Source organism: Malania oleifera, chromosome 5 (genome assembly GCF_029873635.1).
Source record: "Malania oleifera isolate guangnan ecotype guangnan chromosome 5, ASM2987363v1, whole genome shotgun sequence".
NCBI lineage: Eukaryota > Viridiplantae > Streptophyta > Magnoliopsida > Santalales > Ximeniaceae > Malania > Malania oleifera.
The window spans coordinates 76,709,100-76,737,021 of NC_080421.1; the positions used below are offsets into that span (position 1 = coordinate 76,709,100).

Sequence of the window (27,922 nt, forward strand, 5' to 3'; positions counted from 1 at the left end):
TTGGTTTTTTTCCAAGTGGAAGGTGTTGAAGAACTCATGTATTATTGGTTTCTAAGGCTTAAATTTCAGAAGCCATGGCATCATGCCAATGTGGGTGCAACTTAGCCTGAGAATATGAGGTGGGTTCGAGATGTTGGGACATGACAGAAAGAAAACCCAAATGGTGATTAGAGAAACGATGATAAGATAAAAAAGTGGAGAAACAATGAACCGTACCTAAGGAACATCTTGAAACTTGTGAAGTCGTGGAGGACTTTGGTAAAGTAGGGTAGATATAATCAGCCAAGAAAGAGGGATGTGTGACAACTCGTTTGGGCCTTGAAGAGGTGGGTGGAGAGGGCGAGGGTTAGGGTGTCGGGGAGGATACCAAGGGAGAAGGAGAGAGAGGTAGGGGGGTAGGAGGCTAGGGGGAGGTGTGTAGGAAGGTTGTATATCAGGAATAGGAAGGGGAAGGACGGGAGAAGATGTAGGAGGTGGAGGTATGAGATGATAGGGAAAGATATGTTCTTGAAAAGTGACGTCACGGGAGATGAGAATTTTTTTGTTTTCAAGATCATATACACGATAAGCCTTATGATGAATAGGATAACCCAAGAAAACACATCGAAGAGCACGAGGAGAGAATTTATCGCGATGTTGGCGAGTGGTTTGGGCATAGCACAAGCACCCAAACACTCGCAAATGTGTATATAATGGTGGTTTCTGAAAAAGAAGTTCATAAGGAGACTTATGATTGAAGCTGGGTGAAGGAGTGCGATTAATTAAATAGGTGGCTGTTAGAATGCATTCGCCCCAAAAAGAGATGGGAAGATCGGCTTGAAAACGTAAACACTGAGCCACATTAAAAAGATGGCGATGTTTATGCTCGGCAACACCATTTTTGCTGAGGTGTATCTACACGTGCGCTCGTGAAAAATGCCTTGATCATGAAAAAAAGTTCGAAGCGGAGTGGATAGAAATTCTCAACCATTATCATTGCGTACATGCTTAACAGTGCAATTGAAATGGGTTTTGACCATGGCGCAAAAATTTTTTAGGCAAGTGAAAGTATCATATTTCATGCGCATAAGATAAGCCCATGTTGCACATGAGTAGTCATCCACGATTGTTAAAAAATAATGTGCACCAGAAAGTGAAGATGTAGGATAACCACCCCAGATATCACAATAAATCCGATCAAAACAAAATGTGCTCTTATGTGTAGTCAATGAAAAAGGTGAATGAGTGTGCTTTGTCTATCACAAACATCGCAAGGCAAATGAGAAGAAGAAATATTTAAGATTTTTCGGAATACATGAAATGGAAGGGTGACCAAGACGTTGATGTCGAAGAATAGTGTCAGAAACACGTTGAGAGTGGAAAACTGAGGCGGAGGGAGGTTTAAAATGGTAAAACCCATCCTGTACTTCACATGTTCCAATCAGCTTCCTCGTTGATAGCATCTTTGTATAAGTATTTGTCTTCTTCGCAACACATATGTTAGGGACCAACTTCACATCATCCAAGAATAGCATTAAGGTTACCCCTGGGCGCTGGCTCAGGTGGCAAGGGCAGACCCGTACGTGCCTATGACCCAAGTAGGCGTCCCAGGTTCGATTCCTACTTCGCTGAGCAAATCCTGATTTACCTTCCTGCAAGGCCTTAGGGTGGGAACTGTGGGGTATGGGATTAGTCTCTGCTGTTGTGCATCCCAGGACTTGCTCTGGTAGATGCCCGGCGTTACTCAAAAAAAAAAAAAAGGAATAGCATTAAGGTTCTATCACTTACCATTCGAGCAATTACGTTCATGGTTATGACAAATGTCACTTCATAAGGAATTAACCAACATCAAGGATATATACATGTGTAATTATGTACAAAATGTAGGATGATATGAAGGTAAGGCAAAAAAGAAATTTTCTTTAGGTTTACCAAAAACATGAAAGCCTAACGTGACATTAAAATTTGAAATTGGCCTCCTAGCTAGGCAAGATAATAAACTAAATAGGCCTGCATTAGTTGATGGGTCTTTAAGAAAACGAAAACCAACTAATATGCCGAAAGATGAATATTTTCATGCCTTTTTCCCTTTCCTTTCTTTAGACCAAAGTATATAAAGGGTAGGTGTGTATCTTCTTCCCTACAAGTATGTCTAATAGTATTGCCAAGTTTACATTAATCCTCCTCCACAAACTTATCCAAGAATGGTGTGTTCTATTTTATTGGCGTTGGGGATCCTATCACTTACCATTTTAGAAATTACATTTGTCGGCTAGCACAAATAAAAAAGCAACATTCATCATTATGAAAAATATAAATGAATGCATCACATCATAAGAAATTAACTAACTTAAGAGACATAGAATGTTATTATATTTAAATATTAAGGAGATCACTGCCATTTTTCGAATGCTAAGTGAGATTGCTGTCTTTTTAGAAAATCTCAAGAAAGATTAGTCTTTTCCATCTTTACTTTATTGTATAAACATTGTAGAGAGTTTTATTTCAAACACCTAGCTGGACACTACTAGTTTAGCTTTTCAGCAACCAGACAACTCAAAAAAAGCACTATTGTACATTGCACCTTCATTGCTTCAACTTGTCCCCTATACAGATGGACCTCTTTCTGGTATATATTCCTTGTTTCCGGTCATGACAGTTTATATGCTGCTAGAAAGTGAAAGGCATCACTGTTTGTCTATTGTCCCCAATAGAGGCAAATAGACCAAATACAGAAAGCCCAGCTTAAATTTCGGCTCAAATTTTCAACATGCTGATCCAAAGTCAATAAAAGAATGTACAAAAATGTAATATACTTGTGAATGTACCTGGATCAATCTTAACCATATGTTTTCTATGAATACTTGTACATTCCACCTTTGGGTTTTTTATTGTGCAGGTTCATTTTATCAAGATAGAAATTGAAAAAAAAAAAAAAAAAAACATTCAACCAAATAATGGTACATCAGCAGAGTGGAGGTAAAACACATTTTAAAAATCTATTAACAAGTGCGTTTAATTTGTGCATATAACTAATAGCACAATGATGACAATAATATTGAATGTAGTATTATTATAACATCTTGCTTCAAGCGAGTGGATGAAATGTTCAAGGACTGAAAATGAGATCATCATAATACACATGTTATGATACCAACTCATGCTTAACAAGATCCAAAATTATACAATGTATAAAATGAAAAACAAACCTACACAGATGAAAAGTCTGCACATGCCCATTTCTACAGTTATCTGTAACCAAGTTGTTACCAGTCACAGTACACTTCATCGGTGTATCCAGACAGCAGCTCATATGCGTCATATTTTGCAATGCAGTATCTTAAAGTGTCATAGGCGAACCACGAAACGCAAATAGGCGTTCCCTAAATATATGAGATGTCCTGGCTCGAAGGGCATGGCAACCTCGCCTCGAAATCTGAGAATGTAGGTTATTGAAGATTATAAGAAGAATAAAAGTATGGAGAGATTATTGAAGATGTTTTTCTCAAGAGGCTGGGGCCTTTCGAGCATATGCCAGCACCATCACAAAATCTTTCGCTGAGGAGCCAACAAATGCATTTATTCTTTGTGGTGTTGATGCTGTTTGGAGCCACAAATCAACTAAATTATACATTTGCAGTTCAGGGACTACAGGTTGGCCCATACATTTGATCTCAATCTGCAAGAAAATGAACTAAACCATCAGAAACAAGAAAATTAAACACTTAAACTTCTTCTACGCTAATATCACCCACAAATGGCAAGGGAAGCACCAAGAATGTCAGTCGATCCATCCATTGCATGCAAAGGAATGCAGGAACAGGTTCAGAGCACCAGTATTTCAACAAAAGAAAATGTGAAACTTCAAAACATTATCTTCCTCTGTGCCTATATTCATATAATTATAAAAAGTAACCTTTGTTGGTTTGTCCACTGGGTAAATTGCAGTACAACAGTGAAATGTTCCAGCAACCAGGATCTGGGAGCTAGAGAATCCATGACACTGCCATATGCAATAGAAAATCTCTATTCTTCCACATAAACAAAGATGGTCCGACTTCTTCTTAATTAAAAAATTTAAAATGTAGTAGAGGAATGCCAAAATAGCAGTTTTAGTGGTTCTAACTGAATGTCTGTACCTGCCCTCGTAATTTAGATGGCAGTGACTATGAATGATTCAAAGCAGCCTGCAAGATAAAACCGTAAAACAATCTCGAGGGCTTGTCACAAACATCCCTTCAACACATAGACAACAATTACATATGACAATGGTGCCAACAGCTCTCAGTTGTAAGAACACAGCCAATCTTACATTTCTCTTCAATACATAAACAGGAGATCTTATCTATTCCCACAATGATATGAAGACTGCAGTGAACCTGCATCTGATGTACTACAAAGCCCATGCTCAGAAAATACCAGCCACCACCACATCATGGAACATAATTGCTAAGACTGCCTGGACCATTTTAGACCAACAAGGAGGTTCATGCTTGAATCCTAGTTTCGACTAGGAATATGTCCACATAAAATTGAAAAATAGAAACTTGCACACTAGCCAACTTTCTTATTAGCTAGAGTAATCTCACAAATTGTATAGCATCCATCTGATGAAGCAAAGATATTATTCTGCTACTGAGCCAAAAATAAAATAAATTAAAATTAAAATTAAAAAAAATTAAAAATTAATAAAAATTGAAGACTTCATTCTGCTTATTTTGCTGCTCCTCTACATGTGAAGAATCATATCAATTTTCTAGGTCTGGAGGAGAATATCCAAGCCTGTTAAATTTGAATAGAAAGCCCTTCAACCAGAAGGTATTTAAGGGTCTGTATAGTTGTGGAAAACAATTCTCATTTTCCATTTCCAGTTTTTAAACCCCCACTCCGACCCCCCTCTCCCAAAAAAAAAAAACACACACAAAAAAAAATACAAATAAAATAAAATAACAAAAAATGAACAAAAGAAACATCTTTTTGAAATTGTTGTGGATGATCCTTTATCACAAAGGGTTTATAATTTATCATTATGCCAATTTGATAAAAGTATAATTTCCCTAAGAAAGGAGCTTGATCTGCACAAATCATGGTGTTAAATTGTTAATGACATTTTTTAAAATACTAACATATCATATAAGGATAAATAAACAAGAGAGACACATGATATTGGGGCATTACCAGTGGAGATGCTTCTGCATAAATTAATTCTGAGTTTGACCACTGTGCCAATGTGAATTCTCACTTGGATGCCAAGGGTATGACAAAAAAGGCAGCAAAAGCAAGATCGCCTCAAAGTAGTGTTCAAATAGGGTCAGAAGTATGTAGCCTTACCCACGATACTTGAACGTGTGACACCCAGGTCACAGTGAAGCAATTGTACAGGTGTGCCAAGGCTGCCCTCAAATTCTTTATAGTTAAATTGAAGGGATCAGCAACATTTTTAGTTTTTGAAACTGAGGTTTCATTTGAGATTCAGACATGCAAAGGCTGGGCAGAAAAAGAAAAATTCTAACATGCATAAACTTAGGGGACAACTGACTCTAAACCACAGAGGGCACAGGGTGAGTTTAATTGTTGTAACAAAGTGTTGTTATCATATTAACAAGTTTATGACAATAATCAGACATGCCCTTTAAAAATTCCATAGCTCCGGATTTAGTCTAAAACATCAAATAATATTGCATTTTCTGTAAATTCATTCTTGATCTCTGCATAAATAATCTCAGAGAGATGGGCAGTGAAGATCTGCCATTTTGAGAGGAAAAGCAGGACTTCTCCCCAGGTCTTGTATGTGCTACATTTGTCCACACAGCATGCATCATCTCTTTAGGGCTGTGGAAATACTGGACTAAATATATTTGCTTAAATACCATGATCACATATAGATTCCTCAGTTTTAAAAAACAGAAGCCAATCTTTCAAATAACTGTACTGTTGGGGCCTTTGCCTCCTGTTTGTGAGGAAAGTGTACGTCCATGGTTTGTGTAGGGCCATAGCAATACGGTATGATTTGGCAAGATACCAAAGAGAAGGCCTCTTTAGGAAAATTAATATAAGACACGGTGGGTACCCAGAGACCATTGAGGTAGAGACAGAGTGGGTATCAGTCAAGATATTTAAGTGGGGCATCAACCAGACCATAGTTGGAAAGAAGAATGGATTGGAGGCCTTGTATCAGCTTGGTATTTCTCTTTTCAATGGTGTGGCAGAGAATATTATCCTGGATATCACTGGGGAGACTTTGGATTCTTTTTGTGGAGCTAGATGAGCTTGAAGAATACGAGGATGCCATGATCAAAAGAACTTGGAGGTTTGTTGGTTTCGAAAGGAAGTCACTAAGAATATTGTGTTTACAGTGTGTTTATTGTTCTATCCTTCCTTCTTCTACTCTTTCTTGTTATCGATCCTACACTAAGTGCCCATTTGGTATCAAAGCCAAAACAGCTTAAAGACTCCTTCAGAGCCTCCATCACTCGGATCTTTTCGCCCGCAACAAAGGTAATTGTTCTATTGTTCTAACCCAGTATGCTCTATGGTTGCCACTTCCTATGTGGATCCTTCACATTAGAATAGTGATGAACAAAGTTAGACTGAATGTTTCATTCCAAGCATCCCTTTCCTTTTGAAGTCATTAGAGAATAAGACCTAAGGTGCCCTTGACCTGTTGAAAGGCCATGGAAGGTTGTGTTTTGGTTGGGCAGAGCTGGCTTCTCTAGTGATTGATAAGGAACATGAATACTTTGATTGATTCTGTGTCTTATTTTACAAGATGGGCAAGAGATCTGTTCATTCTTAGGTTGTGAGAGGAGGTTCTGAACGTGTCAATTAAGAAGTAATGTCTTCTAGAGCCATGATCACTCCATCCCCATCCTTCAACTCTTCCCCCGGAACTTCATCTGCGTTGAGTCTAGATTGTCTTGATCATATGTACGAAGTATACTATGCACCAGAAGATGGCTTTGTCCCTCAAACCAAGAGTCCCCAAATTACAAACTCATACTACATCTATGACAAAACCAAGTATCATTTAAATCTTCTGAAGAAAATCACTAGCAAAACGGTCATGCCAAGAGGCATCAAAGAGATCATCGATGCTTCTCCCTTCAATTCTCACCAACTCTTGGCAACCAAAGCAAAACAATTTGTTACCTTGGAGTTCTCCCTAGATTGTCCCGAAAAATATCTCAACCAGGGATTCACCCATATCCATATTGGTACAGTCAAGCTGTACCTTACCTTCCATGGGAGAAAATGTCTTCGTGTTTGCTCCAGGATTGCTCCCCTTGATTCAAAGTTCTGTAAATATGAACATGCTTGTATTGCCACTATGCAGACAACGTTGAATGTAGGGACGGTCAGCTTTACAATCTTCCCCAATTTCTGCTTACACTTATCTGATCCCAATATGAAAACTACTCTAAAAGTCCAAATCTAGATTGTTGGAGCTCCCCAAATCTCAAATTTCATAGCAGCCACTCTCCACCATCAAATGGTCTATAGACTCTAGAACCATTCCTTTTGATCTGGCAACCCCTTGCAAAAATCAAGATGCTCTCCTTGTCAATTATTACACTACTCTTGTCCCGAGCCATGTCCATATCCCAAGACAACAACCTCGAGAAGAGCTCCTGAAGCTCCTCCCAGAGTCTCAGGTGACCAAGTATGAGTAGAGGCATCAGATCCCCAAGCCAATCTCATCCTCCATGATCCAATCAATAAAACTCTGTAGAATGGCAATGTCCACATTTCCTTCCGCAAGGATCAGGAATCTCCAACAAGTTCATCCTCTCAGCATGTATTTCTCACCATGATGAATCAATCGCATTAGGAGTAACCGACACTTCCAAAAGATCAGAGGATCAAGATTAGACCACCAACTATTTCCATCGACTTGACCAATCAAGCATCTCTAGGATCTCAGGTCCCGATCTCATATTTCAAGGGAGATGACTTTCCGATTTACCAACCCATAACCAAATCCGGCCACAAGTGGTTTAATGTTGACTGTACCCATAATGAATGCCTTAATGATCCAAAGTATGAATCTGATGAAGAAAAAGTTAGAGGTAACAAAAATAAGAACAACTCCCAACGGAAACTCAAAAAGAAATATGAAGACCGAGATCCAAAAGTCGGCTTGTTGGGAGAACCATAAAAAAAAAAATTTGACTAGTATGTCAAATACAAAGGAAAGAAGACATAAGATGGTGATCTTCCATAGATTAACATGCTAAGACCTTCAAACTATGATGGTGATTTTCCACCATTAGAATATGAAGATGTGAGGACTCGAACAAAGCACTCTAGGAAGATCAAAGATCCAATTGTTGTCAAACAAGACGGATCTACTAAGCACGTGTCTCCAGCGGAGGCAGCACCCAATTAGCAGTCAAAGAATGCCCTTGCTTAGAATAGAATGCTACAACAAATTGTTGGCAACCAGAGGGATTTGGCTAACAAGGTTGAAAACAAGTTCAGCATCACGCTCATCCTCATCGATAAATGTCAGCATCACATCCAAAGATTGCACAAGGAGCTGATGCAAATGATTGAACACATTTCAGCATTCTTTCCTGCCTTCAAAAATAAGGAAGCAGAGATGCAACACCTTAAAGCTCAGCTAAATTCTCTTAAGCAGAGCCACCAGCAGCAGCAGCAGCAAAGACAGGCGAGGATTGATCCTCTATTTCCACCATCCACTTTGGTTTTCAGCTCTCCTCACCCGACGTATCAGCCTATATCAATGCAAGCATCTTTTTCTCCACATTAAAAAGAGGCAACACACTCAAAGACCAACCCAAACCTAGAGGATTGAATCAACGGCAGCCTCCACTGTTCAGAAGAAGAAAGATAAGAAAAATTTGGAAAATCAAGTGATCCAAATCGAGAGCCACAAATTGGAGTTTTGGAAAAAAAAAAATTCTATCTCCAAGCTTCTTGTTGAGATGGTTGTTCCCTCACATCGAGAGGAAATACCTGTATCAACACTTCCTATCATAACGGATGATGATTCATTTAAGAGGATGTACATCCTCCCAAATCTATGATGATGACCCAGTCATCCACCCACAGATCGGAATATGACAATCCCAAAGATGACAAAGGGATTGACTACAACATCAATCTCTCAGAAAATACCTCATCTGCTATTCCCACATAAAGTTCAAGTAGTGCAAATGGTAATGGACCAACCATTTCATTGGAAGGAATTCCTCCAAATTAGTAGAGGAATAAGATCCTTGAGCTCCATGCCTGGTGCACAGCAGAATTGTTGAAAGAAGGGATTACCCTCAAAGAGGTCAATCAGAAGGGTTGTTTCTAAATTTGTAGGAAGACTGAGAATCTGGTGGATAAACCTTGGAGATTACAGGCAATTGCAGATCTTGCAAGTTCCGAATCTTAATGTTTTCATATACACAATCCTTGAGGAATTCTGTGGTGATTGGGAAGACCACGTTACCCAAGCCAGAGAAGAGTACATGAAGATTAAATGTTGTTCACTTAAGAGAAAAGATATGAAGAAGTATTATAGTCTTATCTCAGAAAGATACTACACTCTCAATGGACCAGATGATATCAACCTCAAGCAAGCTTATCTTAACAACCTACCTGATCCACTAGGAGAGGAAGTTCTCCGAGAACTTCAAATACTTGAAAACACTTCTCTTGGTAAGTTCTACCAAAGTGTTCTTATGAATCTGGATGCATTCTGCAGAAAGTATGACATGTACAGGCGAGTCCAAAAAGCATGCATTAATATAACCAAAAAATGCAAAAGGAAGGATCTCCTCATCAAATGCAAAGGAAATAAGCAGTGCACTTGTCCAATAGGAGAACGGGAGGATGTTTATCTTCCCAAAAGATCCAAAAAATCAAAGCACAAGGAGAAACGTTGGAAATATCTGAGAAAGAAGAAGTATAAAAAAGATTTAAAGGATCGTCAATGTTACATCTGCAATCAAAAGGGCATTATGCAAAGCAGTGCCCCCAGAAATGAAAGAAAATCAAGCTGATTCAAATGCTGCATATAGTTTCAAATTGGTATTCTGATGACGATATTGAATATGTTTTCTCTATTGATGATCAAAAAAATGAAGATTTTATCATTGCTTTTCAGCAAAGCGAATAAACAGATCTATCAAGCTCCTCGAACGAAGAAGATGAAGATTTCGAGAGCTATCAGGTTAATCAAATCTGGATTGTTCCCATATTCAACCCATTAAATGCGACCCAATGGCATCCACAGAGGAAGAAATTCACAACCTATGTTCTATTCAAGAATCATTATCAGCACAATTCAAGAAAGGACACTATGTTTTACCCTCTGCCCCAGTTTGGTGTTAGCTGATAAGTACTCAAAGCCAATCAAAGTTATTGCATTCTTCGACACAGGAGCAGCATGTAGCTTCCTTAAGCCAAGCATTCTTCCGAAAAATAAATGGAAGCCATGTAATCAAGGTTTCAAAGCGGAAAATGGAGAACATTTTTAGGTCAAATTAAAGAGTGTGTCAATCTATATTAAGCTTCAAAATGCTTAAATCAAGGCTACATTCTTTGGGTTAAACCTTCCAAACAAATATCTCTTCATTGGCTTCGACATTATCCAACACTTAAACAAGGTCCAGTGGACAGAACACGAATTAAATTTCAGGTCATATCTGTTGCAATGGACTAGGATCCCTAATCTCTTTCAAATCACTCAGTCTTTGGAAGAGATTAAGGCTTGGTTAATCGAAGCAAATTGTGTTGACAGCCACAGTGAATTTTTAAAGAAATGTTCAAAGCCATTATAAAATAATCAAGAGTTCTTTGTCAGCCTTCCCTTCAAGAAGAATGAAGATATCAACCCAACCAAGGCAAGTTATAAGGGAATGAATCCATAACACTATTCTCGGGCCTAGAATGAGCTGACCCAACTGCAAGAAGAAGGACTCATCAAGCCAACAAAGTCACAATAGGCTTGTGATGCTTTCTATGTCAACAAGAGGGCTAAACAAGCTCAAGTAAAACTCATACTCGTCATAAATTATCAGCCACTCAATCATTTTCTTACTGATGACAAATTCCCATTACCAAATCGAACTAGCTTATTCTCACAATTGTTGAGACCCAAATATTCTAAAAATTTGACCTTAAAATAGGCTTCTGAAATTGGGAATCCATCCAGATGACAGACCCAAGACAACTTTCTACATACCCAATTTCCACTACCAATGGACTATTTTGCCATTTAGGCTTAAGGTGGCCACATCCATCTTCCAAAGGGCAATGATTAAGATCTTCCAACCCATTCTCCACCATGCCTTGATCTACATTGATGATATTCTGCTGTTTTCAAAAGATACAGCATCCCATGCCAAGCTCCTAAATCAATTCATGGAGATTTTTGCACAATATGGAATCATGCTGTCAGAAAAGAAGATGATAATTGGTGTTGAAGCAATTGATTTCCTTGGGATGAAGATAAGCCAAGGAAAGTACGAACTATAGCCACACATTGCAACAAAACTCAGCACTTTTCCAAACACACAGATGATGACAAAACAACTGCAAGAATTTCTTGGTATTGTCAATTACATGGCAAACTTTGTTCCAAAGCTAGCAGTCTATATGGCGCCACTACATCAGTTATTGAAAATGAAATATGTGCTCCAATGGGAATCCAGGCACACCGAATCGATAAGGTCAGTTAAAGATACGGCCATGCAATTGCCACCTCTCCAGATTCCTGACAAGGGAAAAAGAATCTTGCAAACTGATGCAAGTGACAAATACTGAGGTGCAGCCTTAGTTTAAGAAAAAGAAGATGGGACTAGGCACGTGTGTGGATACAAACGTGGAGCATTCAACGAATCTGAATTGCACTATCACTCCACATTCAAAGAGATCTTGGCGGTAAAAAGGGGGATTGAAAATTTTGAGTTCCATCTAATTGGGCATACTTTTACAGTTGAAATAGATATGTCGTCTTTTCCAAAGATGATACAATTCAAGCAAAAGATCCTCCTGCAAGGACAACTTCTTAGATGGGCTAACTGGTTTTCACATTATAAATTTGAGGTGAATCACATCAAATAAAACACAATATCCTTAGTTACTTCCTTTCGAGACCAACAAACCTCCAAGTTCTTTTCATCATGGCATCTCATCTTCTTCCAGCTCATCTAGTTCTACAAAAAGAATCCAAAGTCTCCCCAGTGATACCTAGGATAATATTCTCTGCCACACCATTGAAAAGGGAAATAGCAAGATGATACAAGGTCTGCAGTCCATTCTTCTTTCCAACTATGGTCTGGCTGACACCCCACTTAAATATCTTGACTGGCACCCACTCTATCCCTACCTCAATGGTCTCTACGTACCCACCTTATCTAATATTAATTTCCCAAAAGAGGCCTTCCTTCTTCTTTGGTATCTTGCCAAATTATATCGTATTGCTATGGTCCTACACAAACCATGGACATACACTTTCCTCACAAAAACAAAAAAAGCAAAGGCCCCAACAATACATTTTTTTGAAAGATTGGCTTCTATTTTTTAAAACTAAGGAAGAATGGGTAAATTGGCTTGATTTCATGACTTGATTTTCATATTTACTAGTCACTTTCCATCTCAAGGGTGAAGTCCAAACTCAGAGAGGAGAGATATGTCAACATCTTCCCCATACGTGAAAGGACAAGAAGTTTCAAAGAAAATCCATTCGCAGATCCTCACCTTTCAGCTTCCCACTGGGTTGAAATAAGAAATAATGTGTTACTTTAATAATGTTGATCCAGAGAAGCTTCCACAAGAATTGTTCAACCTAGTACATTACCAAGATGATGGAAGAGCAAAAACCACTCATTACTCAGTCCTATTTCGCCCACCTCCCGCCCTCTATAAAAACCTATACAACAAACATGTGGGCACTATATTATGTTGAACAAACCAGCAATAATGGAACTCTTGACGATCTTGAAGTCATGGCTCTCTATCCTGCAGAGGAAGAAGAGGAATACAAGGCAAAATATGACCTATAAGTTGCCACGACAGCACCAGCCCAGCTTTTTGAGTCTTGATCACATGTTCTGATTGCTTGTCAACCTCAGCTTTGTGTCGGTTGTGTTGTACTGCCCGCTTTAACTTTAGAAAAGTAGCTTAGTCATCAGTCTTGTATTGTCAGCATTATCTTGTATTGTCAGCTTTAAAAAAGTAGCATTAGAAAAGTAGCTGGTGTCACATGTATTGTAACGGAATATGTTGCAGCATATTCCCCTCCTCTATTCTATATAAAGGGTCTTCTAGCCCGAAGAGAGCCAGAGCAAGCAAGAACTACAGGTCTCTTGTAATAGTTCTCTTGCCTTCCTCTCACGTCTTGTATTCAGTATGATTAATTAATTAAATATCTCTCAGTGTGTTTATTGTTCTAATTTTCCTTCTTCTACTCTTTCTTGTTATCGATCCTACACTGAGTGCCCATTTGATATTAGTCTAAAAACACCAAAGGATCTTGCATTTTTTATGGTAAATTCGTCCCCAACTCTAATTTCTAATTTGGTCAATTAGATAACAGCTTTGAGAAAGAGAGTCTGCATGTGCCTGCATGCATGTGCATTGACGGAGATACACACATAAAATATGGGACATTTTAATTTTTTTAATAGCATGTGTTCATGACAGTTATTGAGCCTACACTGTCATGACATGCTACAATTCCAATATTGAGCAAAAGGAAACTGAGGTCAAAACAGACTATAGTAGATTGTCAGAGCTCAGACATCCTAAAAACCAAATAAAGAACTAAATATTTCAGGGGCATATTTTTAAATTACATACAATATTACCATTTTAACGAACAATATTTACAAATCGGGAAGAAGAGAAAAACAAGATTACTGACCTCAGCTTCACTTTTCAGATCTAGTTTCCTCATCAGGTACTTTTGGATAAAGGAAACAGGTATACTCCCATCCCTGTGACAGAATGAAGCAAATACAACATGAGATGTCTCATGAGAATCAGGACTTTTTACATTAACATCAATAACAGAGACATTCTTCCATCAGAAACAGCATACGAAAATATAAAGAAAGCATCAGTTGAAACAATTACTGATATATTGAACATTTTACTACAGCAAGTTTCATATCACTCGAATGCAATTGCATAAAAGTGTCAATTATTAATCGTATCTTATCTAAAACCCCATAGTGTGACCAGATAGAAGTAAATTTTGAGGGACAGAGAATGCTGCATACAAATAACCCATTATAGAATATGAATCCAATGGCAAATGTCTAGGGTTGTCAAGCAGAAGCGTGCAGGTCTGAGTCTTGAAAGTGGCTACTACATGCAAAAATGATGGAGGTTAGGACTCCAGAGCATATTGAGACCAACCCTCCTTCAAGGACCACATTTGGCAGGATAATTATCAAGACAATATTAGAAGTTGAACCCAAGCAAGAGCAGTAAAGCCAGTATGGCTAACAAAGACAGGTTGAACCATTTAAGAATTGTAAATGCGGAGGGATAAGAAACCATAGCCATATCAAACAACTGGAGATCACCAGTAAGACTCTTCTCTTCTCTCACTTTTTTGCCGCTGGATCTGTTATTGCCAAGTTAATCTCCAAGAACCCAGTCATTTTTTTCCACAGAATCTAATATAAGAAGTTCCAGCTAGTCATTTATCCTATGATTTTGGTTACTGGTTCAGACATCTAATTGTGTAAATTTTTCTATCAGGCATGGGCCTACCCACAAGGTTTGGTTCATTAAAAGAGTTGCTTAAAGATACCTAAAAAAAAAAATGATAATCAACCCAAATGGAAATTCTAATAAAAACCATTAAAATACACGGTCTTCTAAATAGTTCTAAAAAGGAATATTTCTTACTCCTAGCCTATTCAATGAACAATGGAGGACTCTAGATCCTAGTGGGAGTTTGTCAAAATCTTCTAGTCCATATTCTCAATTCTCATCAAGGAACCTCAAATCAACATCTAGTTTGCTGACTATACTAACTTGATACAATGAAGTTCCCATAAATGTAAAAAGCCCATGCATCAAAATGGTGAATGCTAATGACATGCTTAATAAAAGAGATCTAACAGAGCTATATCTCTATATATTGATCTCATATTAAACGGGAAGAATGAAAAGGTTAGTTATTTTGATATTCATTATTCTATTGCTCACTTAATTTAGTAGAGGCTGTCTGGCATGAAAAAGAGAAGTTAGTGCTATGGGTCATTATCCTTCTTTTTTGTAAATTTTAACTTCCGTGTACAAGTTCCTTCTTTTCAAATTTTTTTCCTTGCAAAGGAGATGGAGGATCTTCCATCTTATAGTTAGACCACAGTCGTAGTTAGCTAGTTCATCTTGGATGAAAGGAACAATTGAATATTCAATGATTTATATGGGACTCTGGAAAGGATGGGGAGAAGTATAAAATTACCACCTACTAAGGGATCGTTTGGAACCACTTATATAAATGTGTTTTTTTTTTTTTTTTTTCTAAAAGAGTGCTGAATTATTAAGTTCTACTAATAAGTGTTGAACTGAAAAAAGTTCTAAAAATCATAAGTGGTGTTTGGTTGCATATAAAAATAAGTGTTGATTATAATGGTTGATAAGTGGTGTTTGGATACCCATTTTAATAAATGATTATTTTCTAAACAATATTTTTAATTTAAATTATTAGTATTTTCTGAATTAACAATTTAAATCATATTTGTTTAAATTAATATTTTTAATTAACATATAAATATTTTCCATTAAGTAAAACAACCTATGATTATCATCTAATTAACAATAATATTGTATATATAATTATAATATTATTCATTAAATTATATTCAAATTTAATTTAATCTTAATTTAAAATAATTGCTACTTCAGAAAGAGAGCAACAGCTCCATAGGGGGAGGAGGTAGCGGCAGCAGCCTCAAAGATCTGGAAAACAGAGTTCCAGGGGGGGAAGAGAGGAAACAGATCTGGAGTGATTTTGGGGACAGAGAGAGTCCAGAATTGGAGGCGATGAGCAGAGGTGACAGGCAGACGTGATTGGCATGGTTTTCCTCCCAGTACATAACCCCAAGAGAGAGGTAGACAGGGGAAGGGAAGTTCTGCCAACGGCAGCATGAGGCGATGGCAGCGAGAGGCAGCAACAGCAACAGCAACATGAAGAGGAGGTGGCTGGCCAGTGCAGGGAGGGGGAGCATGCAGCAGAGGCTGCTGCGCACACAGCCAGTTGGGGGAGAGGCAGAGAGGAAAGAAAGAGAGAGAGGGAGGGGGTAAGAAATTCTTCAAATTACAAGACTGCCATTAAATTTGATGGAATTTACAATGACGCCGCTATCTCTCTACAGTGCCACTTATAAGTGGCCAAAAAGCAATCCTTCATTGCTTTTTCAAAATCACTTAATAACTTCTTATATAAGTGGTTGTACAGTACCACTTTTTTCAATTAGTGCATATTGCAATGCAAGCCAACAACACTTTTTTCAATAAGTACTTATTTTGGATGTTAAGCAAGGTCTTAAATTTCGATTTCGACTCAAATTTTGAAGCTCCAAAAGTACAAAAATTTCGACAAAATTTTCGATTTTGATTTGAAAAAATAACGGAAATTAGTAGTAGAGCACGGAAGTCTTTGTGACACTTTAGAAATGGTTAAAAAACATAATAATATAAGTTTTAGGACTAATATATTATAAATTAAATACATCTATGTTTTGTATGAGGTGGAAAAGTTGTAAAATAGTATGTGTATCAAACATATTTGTAAGATAATGCACAAAAAACATATTCAGTTAATACAAATGAAATTTATAAGTCATTTAAATATTATTTATTATACAAATAAAGATAATTTAGACATGAATGGTTAAACAAAATGTTACATTATGTCTTGTTTTCTTTTTGTTTTCATATAATTTCAAAAGCACTTGTAATAATCTTTTGTTTTGATAAAATAAATAAAATTAATTAAGATATAAATTTCACTTCTCATTTGAATTCTGATGAAATTTCATCATATAGTTAAAATTGCGACAAGTTTCGCTAAACTTTCGAGACTTTGATAAATTTCAGATGATTTGTTGAGATTTCAACGGAAATTATGCAAGATGGAAATCAATTGCTATTTCAATTTCGAGGGTGACGGAAATCAGAAATTTCGACGAAAATTTCAACAATTTTGTGGAAATTTAAGACCACGGTGTTAAGTGCTATAAGCACACTTTTTTTTAAAGTGCTCCCAAGGGGGGCTGATTTTTTGAGAATTTGAAGGTCAGTGCACTCCTGACCAATGAGTATTGCAGTTTTTTCTTGGACTGCAGCATGAACAAATAATATTAAGTTCAACATTTGACCTAGTTGAAAAAGAAAAGATAATATTTAGAAGAAATTAAAGAGAAATAAGAAAAAAAAAAATGAAAGTAAACCAAAAAAATAAATAAATAAATAATAATCAAGTTAATAAAGCCTGTGAATCCCACTGGAAATCTGAAAACATGATCCCTTACAGCACCCCACTGCAAAAGCCTAAACAGAAGCCACAATATTATATCATATCCCAAAGCAAAGTTAAATTCAACCTGTCTTTAATGATGAACACACACTCCATAACAACCAAATCACCACATGTCTCCACAAACAAGCATCATCCTTACCCTTCCAAACCCTCTAAAACAACACTTTCCACATTTTCTGAACCAGTTTCAAGAGAAGATGAGAAGCAGTCTCTGAACTGTTAAAGCACAAAGTACAGACACATAGGGACAATGACTCAGAAGGTTGCCTACTCTGTAACAATCAGTATCAAATGTTAATCCTATAAAAACCAGCCAAATGAATGCTTTAATTTTAGAAGGGAACTTTCACCTTCCAAGACCATGATGAATCAGAAAAACATCAGATGATCAAAGAAAGGTTTACAAGAAAAAACTCCCAATGAATCCACTTCTGAAAACCAGTTATCCCTACAGTTTGAAGAGCAACAATCCTCTATCAATGAAAGCAAAGAGGAGAGCTCCACCTCACTATCATTTAAATTTCTTCGAAAATGAGAATCCCAAGTGTAACCAACAGAGATTAAAAAGGAAGAAATGACAGCATTATGGACGATATAAAGGCAATAGACCTTAAAAATTTATATAAAAGGTACAATCTCCCAACCGGATATGCTATGAAAAGTGAATATGAAACCATCACCTAATTTATATTTAGCAAAAGTGGAAAATGAATGTAAATCTGTAACATAAACCTCCAAAGACTCTCAAGAACATTCAATGCCCAAATTTGCATCCCAACCATTCACTTTCAAGCCAAATTCATTTCTATAATAACCCTGCGCCACAGGGAGTTCATCTTAGGGAAACTGCCATAACCATTTTCTCAATAGAATCTTGTTTTTACAGACACCAACTCTCCAAGACACAAGCTCCCCTCCTTCTTTAGACCAACAAACATCCTCCCAACTAATCAAACGGTCCCTCGTAACTTTCTCAATCTTATTATTAATAGAAATTCTATGCATAATACATAGAAAAATAATAAAAAGGCAAAGTAGAGAGAGACGCCTGGTGAGGGTGACAAGACCACCTAGAGATAACTAGTGCCCTTCGGCCCCCACTTACCACTTTAATGACTACAAAATCCAAAAAGCTAGATATCTAGGATATTACCATCTAAAGGAACTCCTAAATAGGTCAAAGGCCAATCTGAAAAACAGAATTAAGATTAATAGATCCAATCCCACTCTTCCTCAAATTAATTCTTAACCTGGAAATCTACTCAAAATTCTGAATAACTGCTAGAATTTTTTTTAAAAAAAATTAATAAATAAATAAAGGACAACGGTTTGCATGAAAATAATAGCGTCATTGGCAGTTACTACCACGTACCACCCTCTCACTAAGCACCCCAATTCTTCTTACAAAGCCCATCCAAGGCCATTTTTATCAATCTACTAACAGCATCCACTACAAGAGGATAAACAAGAAAGGTGACAACATATCCCCTTGCCTAACATCCATTGAATACCTAAACAATGATTTAGGTTCCCCATTAATTATCACCGAGAAAGATGCACTAGATAAACACCTCATCCAAGACTGCGACCTCTCACCAAATCTCTTCAATTAGAAAAACTATATCTAGAAAATGACAACTAACAAGATCATATGCCTTCTCCAAGTCTATCTTAAAAACAATTCCCTTGTCTTTCCATTGATCTACATCCTCCATCGCCTCATTAACTACTGAAATTCAGAAGTTTGCTTTGTTTCCAATACCATAATTGCCTTCTTATACCATAATATGCCCTCTCAAGCCCAAGTAACTGTAGAGAAGCTTTCCATATTGAATTTCCAAGTGCTTAATCACTCTCTTATCTCTTTTTGTGCCTTAACATACTCTTGATAGATTTCCTAAAAAATCTTGCGCCATCATCTATATATATTCTATGAGAGCCCCACAACAGCAACATAGGTATGAGCTTGCAAAATGCTATCACATAATACCAAACTCAACCTGTTCACAAGAACCTTGTCAATAATATTGTATACAAACTGGATAGGACATTGATAGGATGAAATCTGACAACTTAACAGAAAGACTCATCTAAGGTACCAAACTATAGAAAAATACTCTTCCAAGCAACCCCATTCAAATAAAATTAATTAAAAATCTTCAAAAAATCAATCCTAACAATCTTGGAAAAAGAATCCACATTAAATCTATCCAGACCCGAAGCCTTGTCCCTCTCCAACCCAAACACAATAGCCCTCACTTCCTCCTCCAAAGGCCTTTCCAGGAAAACTCCTCAATTGTAGGCCTATAGTGATCTTCCTCAGTATAAAGATTAGTGCAAAAATTGTTAATCTCTTCAGCAATCAATGGATCATCTCTTACAACCAAACACCTCCCACCCCCGGGGCGCACGGCTTAAATTATATCTCACCTTCTCAGTAGCCAATATAAGAAAAAATCTAGAGTTACAATTTCCCTCCCTAACCTTATTAAATTCAGTCTTTGCCTACAGCTCCTCAGTTCCTTAGAATCACATCCTGCATCTCATTCTGCAAAGTGCAAACATACACGCTTAGCAGGATCAACATCCAAAAGCCCCTGTAGGCCTGTACTTCCTCTTTTCTAATCAATGAATCAGGGGCTCCAAGAATGCCAGACTTCTGAACCCTAGTATCCTGAAATACTTCTAAATTCCACTTCATCAAAGACTTTTTTAAACTAAAACACTCTCACCCCCACAAGGCATTCACTCCACATCTTCAATCAAGGAATGAGAAGTATAATGATCAATATTCTCAAAAAGGAATGAGGTTGGACTCATTTAACCTTACTAGACACTGCTGTCCCCACTCCAACTGACCAAGAAAACAACGCGTTTTTCAAAGGAATATCTCCAACCCAGAATCCCTAACCAACTTATCAAAATTCTGCTGGTTGTTTGGTTCCCAAAGTCACCTCTCAAGGAAAAAAAAAATTAAAATAAAAAGGCCCTCAATCACAACCCACAAATGAATAGGAAGTAGAGTGAATATCTCTTGTTAAAAAGGGGGGAAAGAGGGGTGGACCTTCATTCTAGGGCTTGTGCAGCTTAAAGGAGTTCAGGAAGGGGACATCTAGGTGAGAAGATAGGCTAAGTTATGCATTAAAATTAAGTTTGGAGAAATGCAGTTTGAGTTTATGACTTTGTTGCAAGGTTTTTAAGACACCCAAAATGTAGTGGTGGCGATGGTTGCTTTTTCTTTTTACTCGTCGTTTCTATTTTAGATGTGAAAATGTGGGTTGGAGTGATCTAGCAGTCAGAGGTCATTCTTCTACCAAGATTGCTTGGCCAAAGAAAGCCTTCATGGCCCTTGTAGATACTCTATGCCTTCATGAAAGTCATTGATGGTTTGGAGGCTTCAACTTTTTCTTGCACTTTTGAGAATTACCAAACTGTTAAGAGTAATATTAAAAATTCTTGAAGTTCAATTTTTAGAAACATTAAAAGGTGAAAAGAAGTAGCATTTTACACAACATTATGACAATGGTTACAATGATAAACTGACTTTAAACATATCTTGACAATTATTTATAGTGGTCCTAGTGAGAAAAACCCATTTGCTAAGAAATCATAATGATCAAGAGGGGAGAAGGATGAAGGGAGCAAGATGGGAGAACAACAGGTGGTTTATGTATAAATCAGCTACATTATATAGGTCAGAATAGTGGGCATCTAAAAACATCTACAAAAATGAAACTCTAGCATTTTTTTTTTCAAAATTTTGTTAAATGTAGCAGAAATGAGAATGTTAAAGTGGATGACAATATTGAATATATCAACAGAACTGGCACATGCAGAAGATAAGACAAGGGAAGGGCATTTAAAATAATTTGTGGAAGTACAATGAGCACTAGATAGCGGACCACTAAAAAAGAGGTGATTTGATTGCAGATGGTAGGGGTGAGCATCAGATCAGGGCAGAACTGAGAGCCGGTTAGAACTGGCCTTGGCAGCTAGGTTCTGGTGTTATTCCAAGGCCTACCCAGGTAGGTTTTAGTTCCATTTTTTGAAATTAATTTACCACTTTGGTTCCAGGTTCTGTGGTTAGTCCCCCTAGAACTGACCTTGTAACCAAAACACTGAGTCCGTTTATGGAACCAGCCCTGTAACCGGCACACCAATGTTTTAAAAGGCTTAATCGAGGCTCACCACAAGGCAATGCATGCCTAAAACACCTTGAGGCTTAATTTAAAATACCAAATCCCAAAAAGGCTAGTGCATTAGACCCTAAGGCTTACCCATTTGCACAGAGCACACCTTTTGCACCTTTTTACTAGAAGCTTACGCATTTTGGGTGTGTGATTCTCAAGTAAGATTTGGCTAAAAAATATTAACTCCATATTTATATAAAAGGAATGTCATAATATGAGTTGATTTCTAAAACTCTTGAACCACACCCTTTCCAAAACAATTTAATTGTATCTTAGATCTTGAAAAAAATTTGAACTTTGTAATGTTATAGCTATCTCTTGTCACGATTTACGTAATGAATTTAAATAAGCAGTTTTTTTGAATGGCCAACAAGTAGTTTGCAAATTATATTTGATTTTTTTTTTAACATTATATTTGTGGTTTTATTAAATTTTTCTTTATTTTTAAAATATGTAATTTATTTACATGTTTTTATCTAAAACTAAAATCTCAAAAGGCTTACGCCCCAACACCTTAAGGCTTATGCCTTGCCTCTTAAGGGTTAGAGCGCCTCGCCTTACGCCTTCGCCTTTTAAAACATTGCGGCACACTAAGGGTTCTAATATGGGTTTGACAAGTTGCAATACAGGGTAGAACCTAGAATCAATTTGTATCAGCAGGTTCAACATTAGAACCCATAACCACTTTGTATTTACAAGTTTAAGGATAGAACCTAGAAGCAAGAACCAACTTGAATTTGCAGGTTCCATGGTAGAACCTAGAACCAACAGGTTCATTTTGGCTTCAAGTTCCACCTTTTATATGATATATTCCAGGTTCCAAATTTCTAGAATCAGTCTTCCCAAGGTAGGTTCCAGGTTCTAGCTGTTGAACCCACCAACCCAAGCCATGCTCACCCCTAGTGGTAGGAGGCATTAAGAGGGGAGATGCAGACAAAGAAAAATTAGGAATGAGGTAACAAAGAAAGATATAATGGCCTCAAACTTTTAGAAGATGTTGCCTTTGAACAAGCAAAATGACAGAGAGAGATTCACAGACCCAACCTCGCATAAAGACACTAAAGGATTTGTCATTGATGTACACACACGCACAAACACACAAATATATTAGATAAGCTCAGGGATTGTTGATATCCTCCATTGAGTTAAAGTTGGGTTCACGGTATTAAATTTCAATTATTTCGCCAAATTTCAATAATTCCAGATTTTGGGAGCTGTTGGAATGAAAATCAGCTTTACTTTTTTGCCAAACTTTTTTCTGAAATTCCAGGAATTTCCCAAAATTTGGCTAAAAATTCACACATATTGGCTTAATTTCAGGCTTAAAAATGAAGAACTGGGGAAAAAAGGGCAATCTCGGGCTTTGCATTTTTGTTCTAAATTATTCATCACATATTATGATATTCCCCAAAGTATCATTCATAATTTCCATAATTTACTATAATTTTGGGCCATTTCTTTAAATTGAAATCAAAATTTATATTAATATTTCAATAAATTGGGACTAAAATTTCCATTGAAATTTTAGTCCTTCATTGAGTTTTTTTATATTCGCATCTTTATGGGGATATCATGATTCCTGTATCTGTTTTGTTTGTGTAGCTATGCCTTTCTGTGGGGAACATCTTCTCCTTCCTTTAATTGTACTTTGTTTCATGTCATTAATTTGATAATTCCTCATCCAAAAATAAAGGGCCCAACATTTTGGGCTACCAAATGCCCATGTTTATGTTTGAGTCTTGACAGTCGCCACTTCATGCAACATTGCCGATCACCCTTCCCATGAGTCCATGACCACGCTTTATGTGACCAACACTGAGCAATAGCTTTTTTCCCCAATTCAATTTTTTTTTTTAAATTGTTTTGATGAACTTTTCAAGGACTTGGTGTCAAAGGGCGAAAACCTATGATTTTCTTCAATAATTTGAAAGGAAAATTGCAAATAATGGCTACAAACCTTGTTGAAAACTACAATCATTGAAAATAAAAATATTGTAAAAAAATCTAGAGCACATATAGAACTCACTTTATTCGCAAATAACTTGCAGATATCTGTGGCAAGGGCGCATCTCCTTCCCTGAAATATTTAATAATCAGAAAATAAACATAGGGGAGAACAGAAATACTAACTAAATTCTAATGGTCTCTATAATGAATCAATTTTTTTAAAAGTTGAAAGTTGAAGTGGTCTTACTGGTCTTCAGAAGCCACCAGTGAGAACCATATAGGACCAATTCTTCTTTCATATTTTGCACTAGCAGCATCCAGCACAGCTTGGGGTGAAACACCTAATTCCCCAAAAGAAGACGCCTCTTTTTTATGAACCCTGCGGATCTTCTTAGGCTTTACTAGTCCTGGAGAGATAGGAGAAATGCTGTTTTCATCCTGTACTTTAGCTTTATGTATTGTTTTGTGTAAATGCTCCTTAGCTTTGATTTTACGTGCAGGTACTTCACCATCCGGAACATTTACAGGTTCTGATTTTGCAGCAGAACTTTGAGAAGTATACCTAAAAGACTTGGTTCTATTTGCTACTTCAACCAAACAATTTAGAGGTTTCCAAAGATCAACTTTGGTTTCCCATGGTTCAGGTCCATTTTTGGTTTCTTCACTAGGTGCAAGGTGGCTAGATGGCTCGGCAGTAGAATAATTCTGCACCAATTAGACAGATAAGCCTTGAAAGTGATAGTAATCAATTCAAGCAAAAACAGAAACATGCAACAATATCATACCAACACAATAAAACATAGGTCATCACACAAACATAGACAGAACGGCATGTTGGGCTCCTTTACCTGCCTCGTATTTTGAGTAAATCTGTTCAAAGTCTCTGGTGAGCTTGAGCTCTCTGCACGATCCCCTGGAGGATCTTCCTCTTTCTTAACAGGCTTTCCAATGGCAAAAGAGGAACCTCGTAAAGCAGTCACCTTTCTTGCAACAGCTTTTGTTCTTCTTCCAGTCATGGTAGTCTGAGTTGATACTCTAGGAGTGCTAACTACCAAAGATGAGAGCGATCTCTCCTTCCTTCTAACAGGTAATGTTATTGGGGCCAAAATTTCAGGTGCCTTCACTTTTCTTCTTTTGAAAGGGAACATCTTGGCCCTTACATCTTGCAAATTGTGATCTGGCCTGATTATCGAAAAGAGTGGATGCTCTTTAATACAGGGACACATATTACAAAATACCTAAATTTTGCTCAATTGATTATGCATTGACATAAATGCATGTACATAGATAACAAGGAAGCACAATCACAATACTGACAAATGGCATAGATAAACCTGGTAAGCTGCAAATTAGGAAAAGAATTTTGAATGAACATACATTGACAAGGGGACAAAGAATACAGCGATGACCAAAGGCCTATTGCAGTGGAAGCAAACCAACATAAGTGGATGCATACATGTGTGCACATGGACAGGTCTGCACAACTATTTTTAATTTCTATTCCTCTAGGGATGGGCTAGCCCCTGTTGTACAGGTTAGGCCCAAAGCGCCTTCCAAAAAAAAGTAACTGTAACTTTTAATGAGTATATAACAAGCAACAAGCAGTGGAGGCTCACAATGCAAAAGAGAGATAAAATCCACTAGTGCAACATGAATTGCTTTCACAACCTTTAACCCTAAACTCATTTGGATTGTGCTTTGTTGATTGAATCATATATAAGATGGACCAGGAGTTGTTGAATTCAGGAATTTGAAACCGAGGGAGAATCACAATAAGAATTTCATTGAAGGGGATGGAAAAAGACAACGGGGTTCCAATATATGGATCATATTCCACTTGGACTCTATCTAAGGCTGTTTTCTCTTTTGGTTTTTTTTTTTTTTTTTTGCACGGGGGCGGGGGTGGGTGGGTAGATTTTAGGTCATTTATCTTATTGCACTTTTTTCATGTGAAATATTTATTTTCAAATTTTTCATGTTTGTGACATTGTATTAGCGCAGGGTACTCATTGTGATACTGTTCATAGTATATCATCACTATTCATTGCTACTGTTCACATCACTGTTCATTGCCACTCTTTACATCATTATTCATCACTTGTTGGTTTTGTGATGTGCATATGTGCTTGATGCATCGCATGGCTATGAGACACTTTTGATATGAAGTCACTGCTGTTGCCCAGTTGTGTTCTTAGCTGATTCCTTGAGCCCTAGAAGGCTAGAATGCCTGCCACACGTATGTAACTTCAAGTATCTGGTCTGCGTTCCTGTATTCTTGGGGCATGTAGAATGCCCAGCTCTTTGATTTGGTCAGCGTGTGCTGTTGGCTACTGGTTTGGCTGTGGACTGCCATGTTCCCCACTGTGTTGGTTTGCTGTTCTGTTCTGATGTGTACATCCACCATTCTGCATATTTTTTGTATTCTCTGTTGGCTTGGCTTAACAGATAAAGGCTCAGATAGTCATGTACTGTGAAGATTACAGCCATAAAACAGGCAGCTTCAGCTAATTATCTTTAATGGTCATAGGCTGGGAGAGCGTGCATTAACAGAAAAGACAAGACTAAGGTGATCGCCCATCTCTTCACTCAGAAGATTTGAGTGGATAAAAGAAAATTATATTATTCTTGTATGGCTGTGGAATAGTATGGAACAGAAAATTGCAACTTACATGATATTTCACTGACCTGCCACAGCTGTGCAGAATGACCTCAGTGAGAGTTTCTTCCAAGATAACAATCAAACACATATATTTGACCTGTACAAGAAGTTCTTCAAATTTAACCAAGACAGTTTATTTGCCATTGGCAATGGTTAATGAAAGCGTTTTCACCAAGATCCAGGAAGGGTGTGTGACATGGGAGAAAAATCTGCTGGTAAGGAAAGGAATTATGACGAGGACAAAGTTTATGCATATCAGGTGCGCAAGCGAGGTGATTCCTTTGGGATTATGAAAAAATTTTAAGGAGAATGATGAAGGAAATCTGTGTATTGTGGAATCCCTGAATAGCATGATGTGATTTGTCAGATAATGATTGTAATGATGTTAATGAATTTACATATGATGGTGGTTTGCTTTCGGATGAGATATGAAAAATGTGGCTACATTTTTATGTTGTCTTAGTTGGGGATATATCGCACATGCCACCATGTCCGATAAAAGGTTCAGAGGGTATTTCTACATTTGAGGAGCATGGAATGGGTAAAGAGCAGCAGTGTAATGATGGGGATATCACCCACTCCTGTAGATGAGGTTAATGGGAAGGACTTGGGAGACTCACAATTGAAGGCACAGCAATTGATGGATAAGATAGGCTATTTGTTATCTGATCCTAGAGGTAAGCAAAGTTCATTTGGATGGGGGTAAAGGAAGTCAAAAAGGGCAGCAAGAATAAGAAAATTTGAAGTGGTTGGTGAATTACAATGGAAACTCTTTAAAGAGGGGTTTTCTTATTTCAATTCTTGGTAATATTTTTCCTTTGTTCTTCTTCCCTTGATCTTTTTTTATGAGGATTGCTTGTCCTGTTTCAGGTTGTAATCACTTTTTCCCTATCTTAATATATCTGCTTTTATTGTCTAAAAATAAAAAGAGTAGATCTATAAGAGAAAGCCTTACAGTAGTCTACAAGGCAAGTGGGAGGAATTAAATCTCTAACAACTGATAAGTATTATTGATGTCAAACAATGGGAAGAATTTTTTACCATTAAATTCTTTTTTGGGTTGGGTTCTACACTTTAGGGTTTAGACAACTCATGATCAGATCTTTGCTGGAGAATTCATGCCATCTACAAATGACATACATGCTAGTATCCAGAGGATCATCACAAATAAATCTAGCTTCTTTTCTCAAGTTTCTCTAAGGATAGTCACAATTTGTACATCTGTCTGTGCGAAAGGTAGTTCTAGTGGGGGAGATTGTGTTGGAGATGTGGTCATAAAAGAGGTTATGACTTTGGCAGAGGTGCTAGTTGTGGTGGTACTGGTACTATGTGTTTGCACTCATTGAGCAAAGGAAAGTCACACAGTTGATCATTGCTAAGATGAACAAGTCTTTTGCTACAGTGATTCTAGTCTTTTACCATGTGTTTGCACCCATTGAGCAAAGGAATGTCACACTGTCGATTGTTGTTAAGTTGAACAAGTCTTTTGCTACAGTGATTCTAAAGTGGATTATTCCAGTATGTGTCACCATTAAAATTTCTTTGTCTGACAATGCTTTTGAACTTATTCAAACTCAAGTCCTCATGTGTAGACAAAGGAATCATTCATCAAATTGATTGTGTTTATACTCC

General features: G+C 37.3%; 1 protein-coding gene across 2 annotated transcripts in view; it reads right to left on the reverse strand.

Moving 5' to 3' along the window:
* Positions 1 to 2,993: 2,993 nt before the first annotated feature.
* LOC131155122 (E3 ubiquitin protein ligase DRIP2) overlaps positions 2,994 to 27,922 on the reverse strand; it is a 45,082-nt gene continuing 20,153 nt past the window's right edge. For both annotated transcript variants that reach the window (XM_058108049.1, XM_058108050.1), the window contains exons 4-8: positions 24,480 to 24,813; positions 23,879 to 24,336; positions 23,711 to 23,761; positions 13,859 to 13,931; positions 2,994 to 3,658 (exon numbers count right to left, since the gene is read on the reverse strand). In XM_058108049.1, coding sequence (XP_057964032.1) covers positions 3,485 to 3,658; positions 13,859 to 13,931; positions 23,711 to 23,761; positions 23,879 to 24,336; positions 24,480 to 24,813 — 1,090 coding nt within the window. In that variant the 3' untranslated portion in view covers positions 2,994 to 3,484. The remainder of the gene's footprint in view (positions 3,659 to 13,858; positions 13,932 to 23,710; positions 23,762 to 23,878; positions 24,337 to 24,479; positions 24,814 to 27,922) is intronic.